The sequence below is a fragment of the Engraulis encrasicolus genome, chromosome 13 (genome assembly GCF_034702125.1).
Source record: "Engraulis encrasicolus isolate BLACKSEA-1 chromosome 13, IST_EnEncr_1.0, whole genome shotgun sequence".
In the NCBI taxonomy this organism is placed as follows: Eukaryota; Metazoa; Chordata; class Actinopteri; order Clupeiformes; family Engraulidae; genus Engraulis; species Engraulis encrasicolus.
In genome coordinates, this window is record NC_085869.1 from 38,521,109 (window position 1) to 38,535,605 (window position 14,497).

Genomic DNA, 14,497 nt, shown 5'->3' on the forward strand with positions numbered 1-14,497 from the left:
CATTTTGAAATTGTTTCAGTTGTTTATGACTTGTGTATGACTGAAATTATCTCTGCATACTATCAGTGCTGCATTGCTTTGTAAAGATAGGCTATTCAACACACTTTAAAAACACACTGAAAAGATACGGCCATAGTAGCCTACTGAAAACATTTGGTTCATAATAATGGTGATTAATAAATGGTGGTCATACTGACATCCTTGAATTTTGACTTGGTAGATCACGGCAGACCATCAACTTAAAAAAGGTTGGGCACCCCTGCTATAGAGAGAAACCACAAGTGCTTGAAAGACAGGGATCAAAAAGCCCTAGTCAAGTTGTTGTAGTTTACTTGGGTTTGGGAGCAATATAAAAAACCTCTTCAGAGAAGGGACAGTTGGGATGAGTTTACTAACACTCCCTAGGCTTTGTTTTACAGTTGTAATGAGTTTGGTGACAGACCTTCATTGACACAGCAGAGGAGACATCGGGCTGCATATAGAAATTAATGTGTAATGAATGTGAATATAGACATAACTGTGTTATATGTTGTTCAGCCCTTTTAATGGGAGGAATTTGGAAAAAACTGGCCCTGTGACCAGCACCCCTCATGTAGAATGTGTACGCCTACAGATATGTGTGGGGGAAAAAGGCATAGCCTACCCTCTAAGACCCTTTTCGTCTATGCGTTAACAATTTCACAGTGCTCTTAAATTCTTATCTCTGCTCCTATTTTGTTTTATTATTGTTTCCCAGACCCCTGCATCATGAGGGACGAATGAAACTGTGTTGTAAAAAAAATTATTCACTGTACTGCATTTTTTTGACAATGACAATGTACTACTATTATACAAGTCATGGGTAAAATCTTATGTAGCCTTATTTCTCAAAATATAAATGGCTGAAATATAGGCCCAGGCCTACAGTTTCTCCATGCGCCAATGTAATGCTGTAGTCATTGTTTTGCCGTTTTGCATTTACGCTGCAAGAATACAACCCCCCACCCCGCCCCCCCCCCCCCCCCCCCCCAAAAAGGCCCGTGTCAGAAGACCCCCCCCCCCCCCCCCGGACAAAATAAAACCCGGCTGCCCCCATAGTTTCCAAAATTTCTGTGGGAAACACTGAACTTTCATCATTGAAACTGAAACTATATTTTGGTCAAATTGATTTACAACATATGTATTACATTACAGGAGAAAAAGACAAGAGACAAAATCACAATAAAAGGAGAGAAAATGAAAGTCCTCTTGATCAGCTAACCAAGGCAGATGCTACCTATTGCCAACAGAGGCAGGTGCTACACATTGCTACCCCTGGCTTTGGCACAGCAAGAAGGCTTTTTACAATCACGTACAGTGTAATCAACCACAGAATGAACACAATCACTCTCCCATTCACACACACACGTGTCTCTTTCTGTCACTCTCGCTCACCACACACACACACACGCGCACACACATGCACCATCACTTCCAAACACATACAGATACAGAGCGTCATCAGGCATCAGACTGATCCATCTTCACGGCACCCTTGTCCCTTCTCAGCAATATGAGGAGGTCAGGGGGAGAGAGGGAGGTCAGTTTAATAAGAGAGAAGGGGGAGGGGAGGCAACAACCCTGCCGAGGGTGTGGAGAAGACACTAGGCCAGGAGAGCTTACCAAGAACATGGCTAAGTGATGAATCTGGCTAAAATAAACTGCATGAAGTGGTAAATCTGCAAAAATTAGAGAGCCCGCAGGTGACATTTAGTTCAGACAATAATGACTCCAAGCTCTTGTATTAGATGATTTACCTCTACCTCAAGATTAACTTAACCTGGATTTACTACTTAGCCAGTTTCTTGGCATACTCCCCAGGTGGCCTTACCAACATGGCGGTAACACAACCTTACCAAGATGGCAGAGTTTCGGGAGTAAGTTTGTTTGAATGAGTGAAAGGATTGTAGAAACTTTTATAAATGATGAGGCCATCAAACCAGGGTGGTGGTGTCTCAGTTGTTCTCAAATTTGGTGTAGCCGCTGTCGCTGGTCAGACCTGCAAAACAACGCCAACGGCAATAAATGGATGACGATTAATCAACATGAATAGACTAGAGCAGAATCAGCCTATTTTGAACCAAAACCCCCTGAACCTCATCATAACCCTATCAACGCCCCCTGGACCTCTCATCATGAGCCTCCCAAAGGCTAATGCCCCACAATGACAACTGAGCATTCCAACTCTCAGCTGTATCCATCTCAAAATATACGCCTCCATAACACCCCCTGGGAGACTATGGCCCCCGTTGAGACACACTAGACTAGAAGATACAGACAAGTGCCCAGCTAGACATTTGTCCATTGATCAAAATGGCAATGGTGGACATTTCTCCATTAATGAAATTGTAAAGATGGACATTTCTCCATTAATGAAACTGTACAGGTGGACATTTCTCCGCTAATGAATTTGTTAACATGGGAATTTAATGTAGGCATTCATGAAAATCTTAAGGTGGTTATTTTTCTGCTTACGTTTTTCAGGAGAAGTTGACTCTCCACTAGCATGGGTATTTGTTTCTTAGCAACTCTGTTGTTACTGTTAAAACTAAAAGTGCCCAAGCATTTATTCACAGACAAGCTAGGGTTCGGGATGGGTTTTGGTCCAGGCAAAAAGCCTCCACTAGTGGTCCCAATCATACATATTTCACTGACTTAAGGTCCGATTAGACTTCTGCAACTGCGCCGTCAAAAGTTGTGTGGGAGTGGCCACGAACCAACATTGTATTCATGCATCTGCGAGTTCTGCGAGGTCCGAGGTCTCGTCGCGAGCCACATTTGAAATTGCGCGATTACTTTCATTACATTGTAACTAAGCACTGCGGTCATTATTAAGCAATGTTGCTTTCTAACCCGGTTAGCTAGGTATTTTCACACAAATTGCAAAGGCAATGCACTGGTATCATTATTTGACATTGCAGTCTGTTTTCACGAGCAGAAAATGCAAGCATGTAAAGACAGTTGATTCTGCCGATGTGTGTTTACATTCGGTGGAGGAAGCTACGGTAGTAAAACCGCAGGCATTGTGCCACGATTGTTCAACTGATGCATTGTTTGTTACTTAGCTTGTAACTTTGTGTGTTTACACACATTTACACACAAGGCATTAATATAGTTTTTAACAGAATACAGCTCTGCTCTCGCAAACTACTGGCATTGCGCTGCCACAAGAACAGAACAAGGAAGTTGCGAGACGACCAATCATAGCGCCTTTTTGTCTGCGTCCTCCGCGTCCGTCCGACGGATAGTTAGAATTTTTTCGAGGCGCTCGAGGACAGGCGCAGAGCCTCTGCGAGGGGGGCGTGGACTCGCACAGACAGAAGACGGACGGACGCAGAGGCTATGCGTACGAAGCATAAATCTAGCTTTAGGGATGGCTTGTTCTCTGAGTCGGCACAGTTTGATTTCACATAGAAAACAAAGTGGGAAAAATGTGCCCCTTTGCAATTTGATTGACAGAGTGAAGAAATGTCCCCCTTAACAATTTGGATGAGCTTAAAAATGGCCAGCCGTAAAATTGTCCGTCATATTGAGACAAGCAACCAATCACGGAGTAGGATCAAAGTTGATAAAGAAGAAACAGTTCATAAAGAGTTTCATCCGTAATCGAAATGACACAAGGTTCAGGTTGTCAACTGAGTGTAATATAACCTAAGGTTCTAATGTACCATCACGGCGGCAGCCATGCTTCTTTAGTAGACTACGTAATGGGGGATCAGAATGAATGGAGTTCAGTGGGAAATATAAGAAAAGTCCCGCCCATTTAGAAGATTTTATTGATCCTACTTTGTTGCAATGGTGATGTACAGTATGCTTTATCTTGGCCACCATCTTGAAAATCTTTGATTGGATATAGACATAAGGAACCAATAGCTGAGTAGAATGAACTGCCATTAGGAACCAGTGGTAGCAAAGGATGTAGACTTAAGCTAATGGTGGTGATTGAGCAGGATACTGATTATAATAGCAGCCAATGACTGAGCAGGATACTGATTACAGGAGCCAAGGACGCTGCCTGGAAGACTCACCATATTTCTGCCGGATCTCCTGGTGCCGACTTCGCATTTCTGCTTTCCTGTGACACACACACACACAGCCAACCAGCATAAGATTAATGTCACACCATATCAGCACAGCCAGTAGGACAAAGATTAGTTAAACAAATCTACCCCTCTCTCACACACACACCTCCTCAAACACACTCCCATCTCTCTCTCTCTCTCTCCTTACCTCTCCTCGTGTTTCATCTTTCTCACGTCTGCTTGCCGTTCCAGTCTCTCCTCCTCTCGTCTGTCCCTCCTTTACAGAGAAAAGAAAAGACAAGAAAAGGATGGTCTGGTCAACTGGCGCCTTTAAAACAGAGGATGTCTCAGAAACAACTTTATAGAGGAAAGAAAACACACAATGCTTCAATCAGTAGCACTTCACACGGTCAACTGGGTCTTTCATATAATTGTGTTGGGAATACGTTCACTGGTAGACGTGAAGCTAAACCCTCTTCACCTGTGATGCCACAAGGTCTTGGTTTGGTATCTGATGTAGGACTATTATTGTATTATAGTGTATGTGTGTGTGTGAGCACTTTCTGACATGAACCCTGGAGAATTGGCGCCTTCTTGGCAGCCTCCAGAGTTGATGTGTGAATGTGGGAATGTGTTTGAATCAGCCGTATAGTTGTGATAATGTGCTAAATAAAATACATACATTTTTGATTGATTGATTGATTTGTATAATGTTTGGGGATGGGTTATCAAGACCAGGGTGTTGCAGGTTGAAACCCCACCCACCCTTACCAGTGGGCAGAATAACTCATATGATCTCCAAACAGTTTCTTCACTAACTGAAGTGCCTTTAGCAAACACCTAACCAAACATATGGTATTGCGCCAAAAATAATCACTTTGGATAAAAGCATCAGCTCAGTGAAATGTACCTTATGTGATGTAGCGTGGTGTAGTGCTGTAATGTAATGTTATACCCAGGTGAAGCATGTGTTAGACCTGCATAAACCTGACCCACACTGACAGTCAAATTGCTCTGCCGGAAATGCAAATTAGCACACAGATTTGCAATCCCAGCACACCACAACCTGTCATTGTTTGCTGAAGGCAGGAGGAACAGGCGCAACAGTGGAGCAAGAGAGAGTATACAGTATGTGTGTGTGTTGCTTAGATTATTTGGTGCAGATATGAGGAACATCCACAACAGTAGACGCAGAGATGGAGACTGATGAATGTGTGTGTGTGTGTGTGTGTGTGAGTGTGTGTGTGTGTCGTACTTGGAGGGTCCGCACAGTGGCAGCAGCAGCGGTAGACACAGATGCAACGAGCACTGAGGATGTGTATGTGTGTGTGTGTATACAGTATCTATGCATGCGCGCGCGTGTATGTGTGTGTTTGTATCGGTATGCATGTGTGTGTGTATATGTGTGTGTGTGTGTCGTACTTCGAGGGTCCGCAGGAACAGCAGCAGCGGTACACACAGACGCAGAAAGCGAGGAGGATGATCCCTCCCACCACAGACATGGTGATGATCAGGGCCTGGAAGTTCACTATGGAACACACACACACACACACACACTTATATCAAACTGATGTGGTTTTTATCAGGGGATTTTAAAAGAGAAAAACAGAATTGGGAAAGAAGTTTTGCGACTGTTGTGCCGCCACCTTGTAAAGAAATTAGCTTTTTTTCATAAAGCGGGTATAAACTAATATCGTTTGACATACAAAAAAAGATGTATGTCTGTCACACTGGTTGGTACTTGTCCTGCTTCTAAGGCATTGAATCAAATGTGTATTTTTAGTTTTGTTTTAACTTTGTTTTTTTTAAGGAACATCAAACCTGTCAAGGGACAAAAGACGGAAATTAGCCTCTTGGCTACAATCTTGTATATTTAGCATTTTTGTTTAAGTGCTGGCAATATATGCTGTCCCTTTCTTAAATAAATAAACGTGTAAACTTGTAAATGTGTCTGACATCACCAGCAGGATATTGCAATGTCCGTACACAGCACACGAAACTAGAGTACACACAGGTCTCATCAATGCTACTTCACACCAACATTCTCCATTGTATTAGCCTTAACCATCATGGTGGGCATTCCATTCTACAAAAACATTCTATTGCTATACCAACAATTCTTCATCACAGCAACAGGTCATTCCACTGTTGTAACATTCTTCATAGCAGTGGTAACGATTATTCCCATTGTCCTAACATTCTAAATCAACATAGCTTTGGTGTTGCTTCACAATGTTGGGTAATGGCAAATGCAGTTGTCACTGCTGCTGATGTTCACGTAAGGGTTAACGTTCGGCGAGAAGGTCGCTACCGTGGAATAGCAGCACGACAGAGAGAATCTTTAGACCCCGACGCGGAGCGGAGGGGTCTTGTTCTCTCTGAAGTGCTGCTATTCCACAAAGCGACCGACTCGCCGAAAGTTAACCCGCTTATTATATGGATATACTTAAATGATTCACACATGCGGGGCCATTTCTTTAGACCTATTTAATGTTAAGATTGTTGCTGCGCAAAACAAAACAGTGCCGTTGTGGAACACCGCTAGGCAACAGCTAGGTAGGCTAGCCAGGACAACAGGTGTTGTCTATCACAGCAGCTGATTAGAGTGACAAAAGACCGGACCCCCTGCGGAGTGATATGAAACATTCGCTTTAGCCACTGACTTGTATACAAGCCAGTAGTGGCTTTAGCAGTGAACGTCTTGTTGCCATTGACAGCGGTAGCCAGGACAACGGGTGCTGTCTATCACAGCAGCTGATTAGAGTCTTGTTGAAAAGTCGCTTTAGCAGTGAAAAGTCTTGTTGCCATTGACAGCGGTCTGTTACAGACCAACCCGTCCGTTATCGAAAAATAACAGACGTCCGAACGTTGGGGAGCCCCGTTGAAATGAATGGAGCATTCGACAGATGACGTCACAACCATATAATAAGTAAGGGTTAACGTTCGGCGAGAAGGTCGCTACCGTGGAATATCAGCACGACAGAGAGAATCTTTAGACCCCGACGCGGAGCGGAGGGGTCTTGTTCTCTCTGAAGTGCTGCTATTCCACAAAGCGACCGACTCGCCGAAAGTTAACCCGCTTATTATATGGATATACTTAAATGATTCACACATGGCGGGGACATTTCTTTAGGCCTATTTAATGTTAAGATTGTTGCTGCGCAAAACAAAACAGTGCCGTTGTGGAACACCGCTAGGCAACAGCTAGGTAGCCAGGACAACAGGTGTTGTCCATCACAGCAGCTGATTAGAGTCTTGTTGAAAAGTCGCTTTAGCAGTGAAAAGTCTTGTTGCCATTGACAGCGGTCTGTTATAGACCAACCCGTCCGTTATCGAAAAATAACAGACGTGCGAACGTTGGGGAGCCCCGTTGAAATGAATGGAGCATTCGACCGATGACGTCACACCATATAATAATACGGGTTAATTTGCCCCACTACCCATCGTCTGGCTTGATGAAGGGCACACACACACACACACACGCACAGTTACTCACCCCAGCAGACGCCCCATCTGGCCTGAGGAAGGGGGCAGAGGCTGGCAGGGGGCAGGATCGTCCTCACAGGGTAATCTACACACGCCCCGGTGCTCTCACACCACAGGCACTACACACACACACACACACACACACACACACACACACACACACACACACACACACACACACACACACACACACACACACACACACACACACACACACACGAGATAGAGAGATAATTTCAGTATCATCCTCACAGGGTACACTACACACAACCTGCTACTCTCCACAACTGACACTACGTATACATACACGAGAGAGAGTGAGTGAGTGAGTGAGTGAGTGAGTGAGTGAGTGAGTGAGTGAGTGAGTGAGTGAGTGAGTGAGTGAGTGAGTGAGTGAGTGAGTGAGTGAGAACAATAACAAGAAAACTCTTTCAAGAGAACTGGCATGATAACATCTCTCTACTGCACCACACACACAGTCAGTCACTCACCCACACTCTCCTGTCAAGGCAGGTCGAGACATGTGAGGTCGGCTAGGTGCTGAGAACAGGTTTGAGGGTGTGTGTGTGCTAAATTATAGCAGCCATGCACAAGGAAAGATTGGGAAATAGGTCACTCTGTATACTGTGTGTGTGAGTGAGAGAGAGTGTGTTCACTGGTTCCCATTTTAACTTTTTAGACGGAAGTACTGTATTGTTGGGAACTGAGGCAATCTCATAAGCTTCTGTGTGTGTGTGTGTGTGTGTGTGTGTGTGTGTGTGTACGCTATGCGAGTATGTGTAAGCTAAATGATGAAGCTTAAATGTGTGAGCTTCTACTCTCTCTGTGTGTGTGTGTGTGTGTGTGTGTGTGTGTGTGTGTGTGTGTGTGTGTGTGTGTGTGTGTGTGTGTGTGTTCTCACCGTTACATTGTTCAAACACTCTCCACAGCTTGTGTTGGTCTTTGAGGCGCATGCTATGAAAACAGAGAACAAGAACATTGCTAGACACAGAGGCTGAAGATTCACAAAGCCATGAGCAATCTCCAGCTGAGTCAATCAATAGAACATGGCTAGACAGCAGCAGGGAATACTCTCAACACTCATCACTAGTGTCATGAAGCAATACAATATTGCTAGAAATAGGACAGAAGATTCTCAGAACAACTCGAGTCATGTTTGGTTCCATCAAGTCTGCTGTACTAAACTGAACTAACCATCATGACATTGGGTGTGTTAAGACAAACACAAGAAGAAAAACAAACTGTGCAGTTGTTCAGGAGAGAGAGAGAGAGAGAGAGAGAGAGAGAGAGAGAGAGAGAGAGAGAGAGAGAGAGAGAGAGAGAGAGAGAAAGAAAGAGAGAGACAGACTACAGAGTGACTATCCTCTCCTCACACCACCCCCTGTTTGTTTGTGTCTAAACCATAGCCCTTGTAAACCCACTGTGGTAAAAGAAAACACACACAGGCTGTTTAGTGTGTACAGATGGCTAGCTGAGATTGTTAGGGGTGTTTTGACGTTAAATACCCCTCCAGGTGTTTAAATTATATATTCAAGCAACATCTCTATGGTTTTAAAACTATAATCTCGGTTACATTAAACTTAAGTTTCTACTTCAAATGCGTGACAGTGTGGCACAGCAGAGCAATCTATTTATGGTTTTAAAATGGCAATCTCGGTTACATTAAACTGTGCCTGTGTCTTGTATTATTTTACAGGCGCCTTCTCCTAGCGGATCACACATATCCTCTGGCGCTAAACTGCTGACTGTGGGGGTCATGAGAAAAGCGGCCCAGTTCAAGGCGTGATGATAGCATGACCAGTAACTCATGACGGCTTATGATGCTGTAAAGTAAACGCATGGGAGGGGAAATAAAAGAAAACCCCATTCACGCCCTTTTCTCGGGAACAATACACAACGGATTGATCATCGAAATCTAGGAGGTTTCTAACTTCCTAGATTTCGTTGATCAATCCGCGGTTACGACTAGCCTTTTTAATCTTGTAACTCAGTTATAACTGACAATCTAATGTAACTAATTGAATGGTTTAAGACTGAACAAAACAAGACAAAGGGAGTTTTAAGAAGCGTGACAAATCACAACATTGGTTGGCTATTGGGCAGATTCAACTATCCTAAAGGGTAGCAATCTTTAGTTACCATCGGTAATTACCCAGTTAGTTTAGGTATAATAAAATAATCACAGCCTAAAAATACTCCTAAGCACAACTAACTGCTTTGAACAAAACAATGAGACGAGCTATGGACATCTCAGGTTTACAGCAACACAGCAGTTTACCATGGAGTGGACTGAACTACGCAAAGTTCTCTGATTTACACATGATGGACATTTTACGTTTTCTGTTCCAAACCCACAGTTACTGAAGCCATGTATACAAGACAGCCATCATCTTCTTCCCCTGACGCGTGGTATAATTTTCTAACTTTAGGACGAACTAGTGATTTAGCAAGTTAGCTACCAAGCTAACGTTTAAAAGTCTCATATTAGCCAACTTATTTTGACGTACTTACTTGTAACGGGAGTAGGGCTCTGCGCAAACACCACCATGGTTACGTGACACACAAAGAGGCAAAATAAGAATACATAACAGCGACCGGTCCCCATTTTCAACCTAGAGTAATTGCAGTAGTTTTGCCTTTGAAGTCCACACAATCAGTTGAAGTAGGTCGCACAACACAATAACCAAACTAGTCGTACACTCACTCACTCTCGCAGACCCGCCCCCACACCCACATTAACCAATCATTACTCACACCGTCGACGCAACACTGGGAAGGGTTGGCTCTGGCAGAGAGAGTTTAGATTGGTTGGGCATGGACTGTGGTGAAGGAGGGCAATTTTTTTGCTCTTTATGGGTCAAAGCTAGACATAGATTGTAGGCCTATGACCGAGTATATACTCATGATGGGTCAAACATTATAAACTGTCTAATAAGAGCAAAACTAGTTTACGAAAAAGCTTACAGCCAAAGATGTAAAAAGTAGAAGTAGAGGTAAAACACCAACATCTTCCACAATTTCCTTCCAACACAGTTAAGCCGAAATTCACTACAGTTACAGAAGGCCAGTGCACCTTATTCTGCTCTGACTGGGTTATATGTAATATGTGCTAGTATAGTGTTTCCAATGGGGTGTCAGGGAGACCTTGGGGCGTATTACAGGGGTGTTAGGCTTATGAGCGTTTGTTCAAAAATGGCTGAGAACTGTGCTAGTGTGTAGCAGCCCTACTTTAGGGCCTACTTCTTGTTCTTGAATTTACGTCTACTTTTACTTTGGAAAGCTCTGCTGCTTTGAGCGTGTAATAGAGTTCTTCAGCGGAAGCGGAAGCATGTAGTAGATTGTAGTCTTTCATGTTAGCATTTAAGGACGTCCTGGTTCCTATCGGCTTCCGGCCTCCATTGGGAATGTATAGGGGTAAATTTCAAATAAGCTCCGAGTGCAAGCACGCGCTTAGCGAACCCCCGCAAACTGTCGAGGGTGTTAAAAATAGGCTGTAGGTATGACATGGTTGATCATTTTGTGTCAAACTTCGACATAAATACGATGTTGCGTCCATATGCTAAACCCGGAAGCTTTTGGCGACTACAGAAGCGGCGCCTCTATCTAACGGCATATACGTGCGGAAGGTTGTACCCATGGCAACCAAAGGAAAGTATGTAGTTCGGAAGTTTTAATGATCAGAAAGGGGTTAGCAATATTGAATTATAATCGTCATGATTTAACATGTGAATACACCAACATGATGATACGATCCGTTCCACTAATGAGAAAGGGATGCGGGGACACGCTAATGTTCGTTGTTGCCGTGCAACTTATATTTTTGCCAAACCTGAATCTCTATGGCGTTTTGCAATGTAAAAAATCGCCATGGAACCGGTAGTCCAAACGCCGCATACAAGTTGACGTCAACGCTGAAGAGCTCTATACAGCTTGTCTTCATTCATTATGGACTTCAGCCTGTTAGCAGAGCAGCCTATGAACAAACAGAACCACACATTTTGTCAAATACAATAATTTATTAGAGCATTTTGTAAATCCAGTTACAAAAAAATCAAATAGTGATTTTTTTTCAAACACAACAAGCAAGAAAAGTTTTATTTCTGTCTTTTTTGTTTTTCTTTTTCTTTCACTCTTTTTTTGTCTTCCTCTTTGTTCTCCAACCTCATCCATCAACTTTAACACAGCCCTTTCTGACAGGCCGATTATCTTGACACAGGGCTTTCTGATAGGCTATTAACCTCTACACCGGGCTTTCTAATGGGCTGTCAAACTTAACACCAGGCTTTCTCATAGGCCGCTAACCTTTACAACGGGCTTTGTGATAGGCTGCCAGCCTTTACACCAGGCATTCTGATAGGCTGCCGGCAGCCAATCCTGCAAATCAAAAGAGGAGGAGAGCCAGTCACACTTTCTCCATCATCATCATCATCATCATCATCATCGTCATCATCATCATCATCATCGTCATCATTATAATCATCATCATCAACATCAACATCATCATCATCAGTACATCCAAAACCATCATATATTTTGCTGTTGGTCAATATTACCATTCTGTCATTATCATCATCATCATCATCATCATCATCATCATCATCATAATCATCAGTGTTTGAGCCGATGGACTGCATTAGTTTTACCTCATGTGATATTTAACCTTCTTTGTCACACACAGCTTTCTTAGCAACACTGATGAATAAATAACCAAGACCCCTCCCAAACACTCTCAGACCAACTCTCTCTCTCTCTCTCTCTCTCTCTCTCTCTCTCTCTCTCTCTCTCAGACACTCGCACACACACACACTGTATCGCGCACACATACAGAAAAACAAACAATGCAAACATTCTCGTCTCTCTAATCACAATTCATTTTACACACTTCCTCCTGACACAGATGCATCAAACGTATCACAAGCGCTTGTTTTATAACAACAAAAAGAAGATATCGCGTCTTCTGCTGAAAAATAAAGAGTCTTCACGTATACATGGTCCTTTACATAATATCGACATAGCCAAGAATCCTACTGTATTCACACACAAGTATATCTATACATAGTCAGTCCACTGCAGTTGCTACATCTAAATGTACAGTCAGTCAAGAGGCATGTCACAGCCTGTCATAATACTCCAGTTCTGCTGACAGGCACGTGTCATTTCCTGTTGGAATACTCCAGTCCTGCTGACAGGCACGTGTCATTTCCTGTCATAATACTCCACTCCGGGGCTCTACAACCCTGGTGGGCCGTGATTTGAGTTGTACGTAGCCATGCATGCACAATAGGCATGGGGCAACGCTTGAACACCAATACCCCTCCTCAGGACAGTGTCCTCCAGTCCTGTTGTCAGGAGTGCATCATTTCCTGTCCAATACTGCAGTCCTCCTGACAGGAGTGTGTCATTATGTCCAGTTGTAATACTCAAGTCCTGTTGTCCATTTCCTTTCCAATACTGTCCACAGACTGGGCCCCAAAGTAACTGGAAATGAGCACCAATGCAGTCAGTGCCCTGTGGTCCAGTGACACGCATACTGTCCATGCTGCGTCAGACCGATTCAATGTCTGGGTCTGGGTGTGCGGACCGGTTCTGTCGGTCCACAGCCCTGCGCGGTAATGGTGGAAGACAAGCGGGCTTGAAAGTTTAAAGGGTTAAACCGAAGACCTGCCTGACCAGGTCTCCTTTTTTAAAAAAAGGAAATAAAAACAGTCCATCTGTCCACCAATTGTTTTAGCAGTCTGTCTCCTGACTGGATATGTCAAAAGTACAAGTAAATGTAAAAAAGGACACACATGCCTTCAGGTAACTTGTGTGAGTAACTAGTAGGCCTGTGTACTTGTCTTATGATCAGCTGAGTGCACTGGTTAGATCAAATTTGTGTTGGGTTCTTGTTAGGTTTTAAGTGTTTTTCCGTAACAACACAGTCTAGCTAGCTCATTAAGTACAATGGAGTAGTAAATGGTGTAACAGTGATGTACTATCATGTACTAGTGTTGTACTTACACCATGAATTTACTTTTACTTTAACTTTTGACACCTCTGTCTCCTGACCAAGAGTTATGTTATATGTTATGTAAGCCGATATGGTGGTTGTAACAGGTCATCTGCTTGAGAAGGTGCCCGAGTCATGGATGTGACATGTCCACCTCTTTCCTCCAGGTTATCAGGGCTGCGTTTCCCAAAAACTCTGCAGTAGTACTTAAGCCTAAGTAGTACCTAAGTATAAGGAGCACCCTTGGCAGTATATCACAAATAAGTCTCACATCTCAGTCATTAGTGATGTGATTTATTGCCTAGACGCCACCTAATACTTTAGTACACTTTAGTACTACTTAAATGTTTTTTTGGGAAACACAGGCCTGGTGTTGTAGTTGTAGGTTATTTGCCCCTGGTGATCAGGTAGTACGTCTGCTAGCCAGGAGTGCGATTCACAAAAAATATAGTTGCTAACTACTTTATCAACTAGGTTGCAACTGGCAACTAGTTTGGAATGCAAATTCCCATTGACAACCAATTAAGTTGCTAACTGGTTAGCAACAGCACTTTTGAGAGACGTGTCCAGCTCAGGTAACAGTACATGTCCTGATCAGAGATGACGTTGGAGTTTGTACAGATATATCTTCTGATAAGGTGTCCTAACGACCTAATAATCAAGTATCCTAATTTATTCACACAAATGTTCTGTATATCTACCAGTCTATCTACTGATCCAATTTTGTAAGTAACAGTCTATCTATTGATCCAATTTTGTAAATAACAGTCCATCTAATGGTCAACAGTAGATACTAACAGTCCGTTTCTTGATCAGGTGGTGCTGATCGTTCATCTAACAACCAGGTCTGGTGCTGCCTGAGGGTCCATCTCCTGAGCCACTCTTGTGATGTCTTGTAACAGTCCAGACCATGATTAGGTGTGGAGCTCCATATCCAGGGCAGTCCTGGTTTGTCATGTGTCCGAGCACATGTGAATAGCTG

At 43.3% G+C, this 14,497-nt stretch overlaps 2 protein-coding genes across 2 annotated transcripts in view; both read right to left on the minus strand.

Moving 5' to 3' along the window:
• Positions 1-1,110: 1,110 nt before the first annotated feature.
• On the minus strand, positions 1,111-10,212 carry pttg1ipb (PTTG1 interacting protein b). Its single transcript, XM_063214619.1, has 7 exons — positions 10,038-10,212; positions 8,428-8,480; positions 7,537-7,645; positions 5,463-5,568; positions 4,249-4,317; positions 4,047-4,093; positions 1,111-2,017 (listed from the first exon to the last, which is right to left on the minus strand). The coding sequence occupies exons 1-7, from the start codon at positions 10,129-10,131 to the stop codon at positions 1,974-1,976; spliced, it is 522 nt and encodes a 173-aa protein (XP_063070689.1). The 5' UTR covers positions 10,132-10,212; the 3' UTR covers positions 1,111-1,973.
• A 1,322-nt stretch (positions 10,213-11,534) lies between these two features.
• myo10l3 (myosin X, like 3) overlaps positions 11,535-14,497 on the minus strand; it is a 136,901-nt gene continuing 133,938 nt past the window's right edge. Inside the window, exon 47 of the mRNA XM_063213880.1 lies at positions 11,535-14,497. This exon is cut by the window's right edge and continues 2,359 nt beyond it. The gene's annotated coding sequence lies outside the window, so the exon portion shown is untranslated.

Coding starts and splice junctions, on each gene's coding strand:
- pttg1ipb (XM_063214619.1), bottom strand. CDS start 10,131: ATGGGGACCGGTCGCTGTTATGTATTCTTATTTTGCCTCTTTGTGTGT. Junction 8,481..10,037: donor GAGCCCTACTCCCGTTACAA/GTAAGTACGTCA, acceptor CTGTTTTCATAG/CATGCGCCTCAAAGACCAAC. Junction 4,318..5,462: donor TGTTCCTGCGGACCCTCGAA/GTACGACACACA, acceptor TTCTCTGTAAAG/GAGGGACAGACGAGAGGAGG.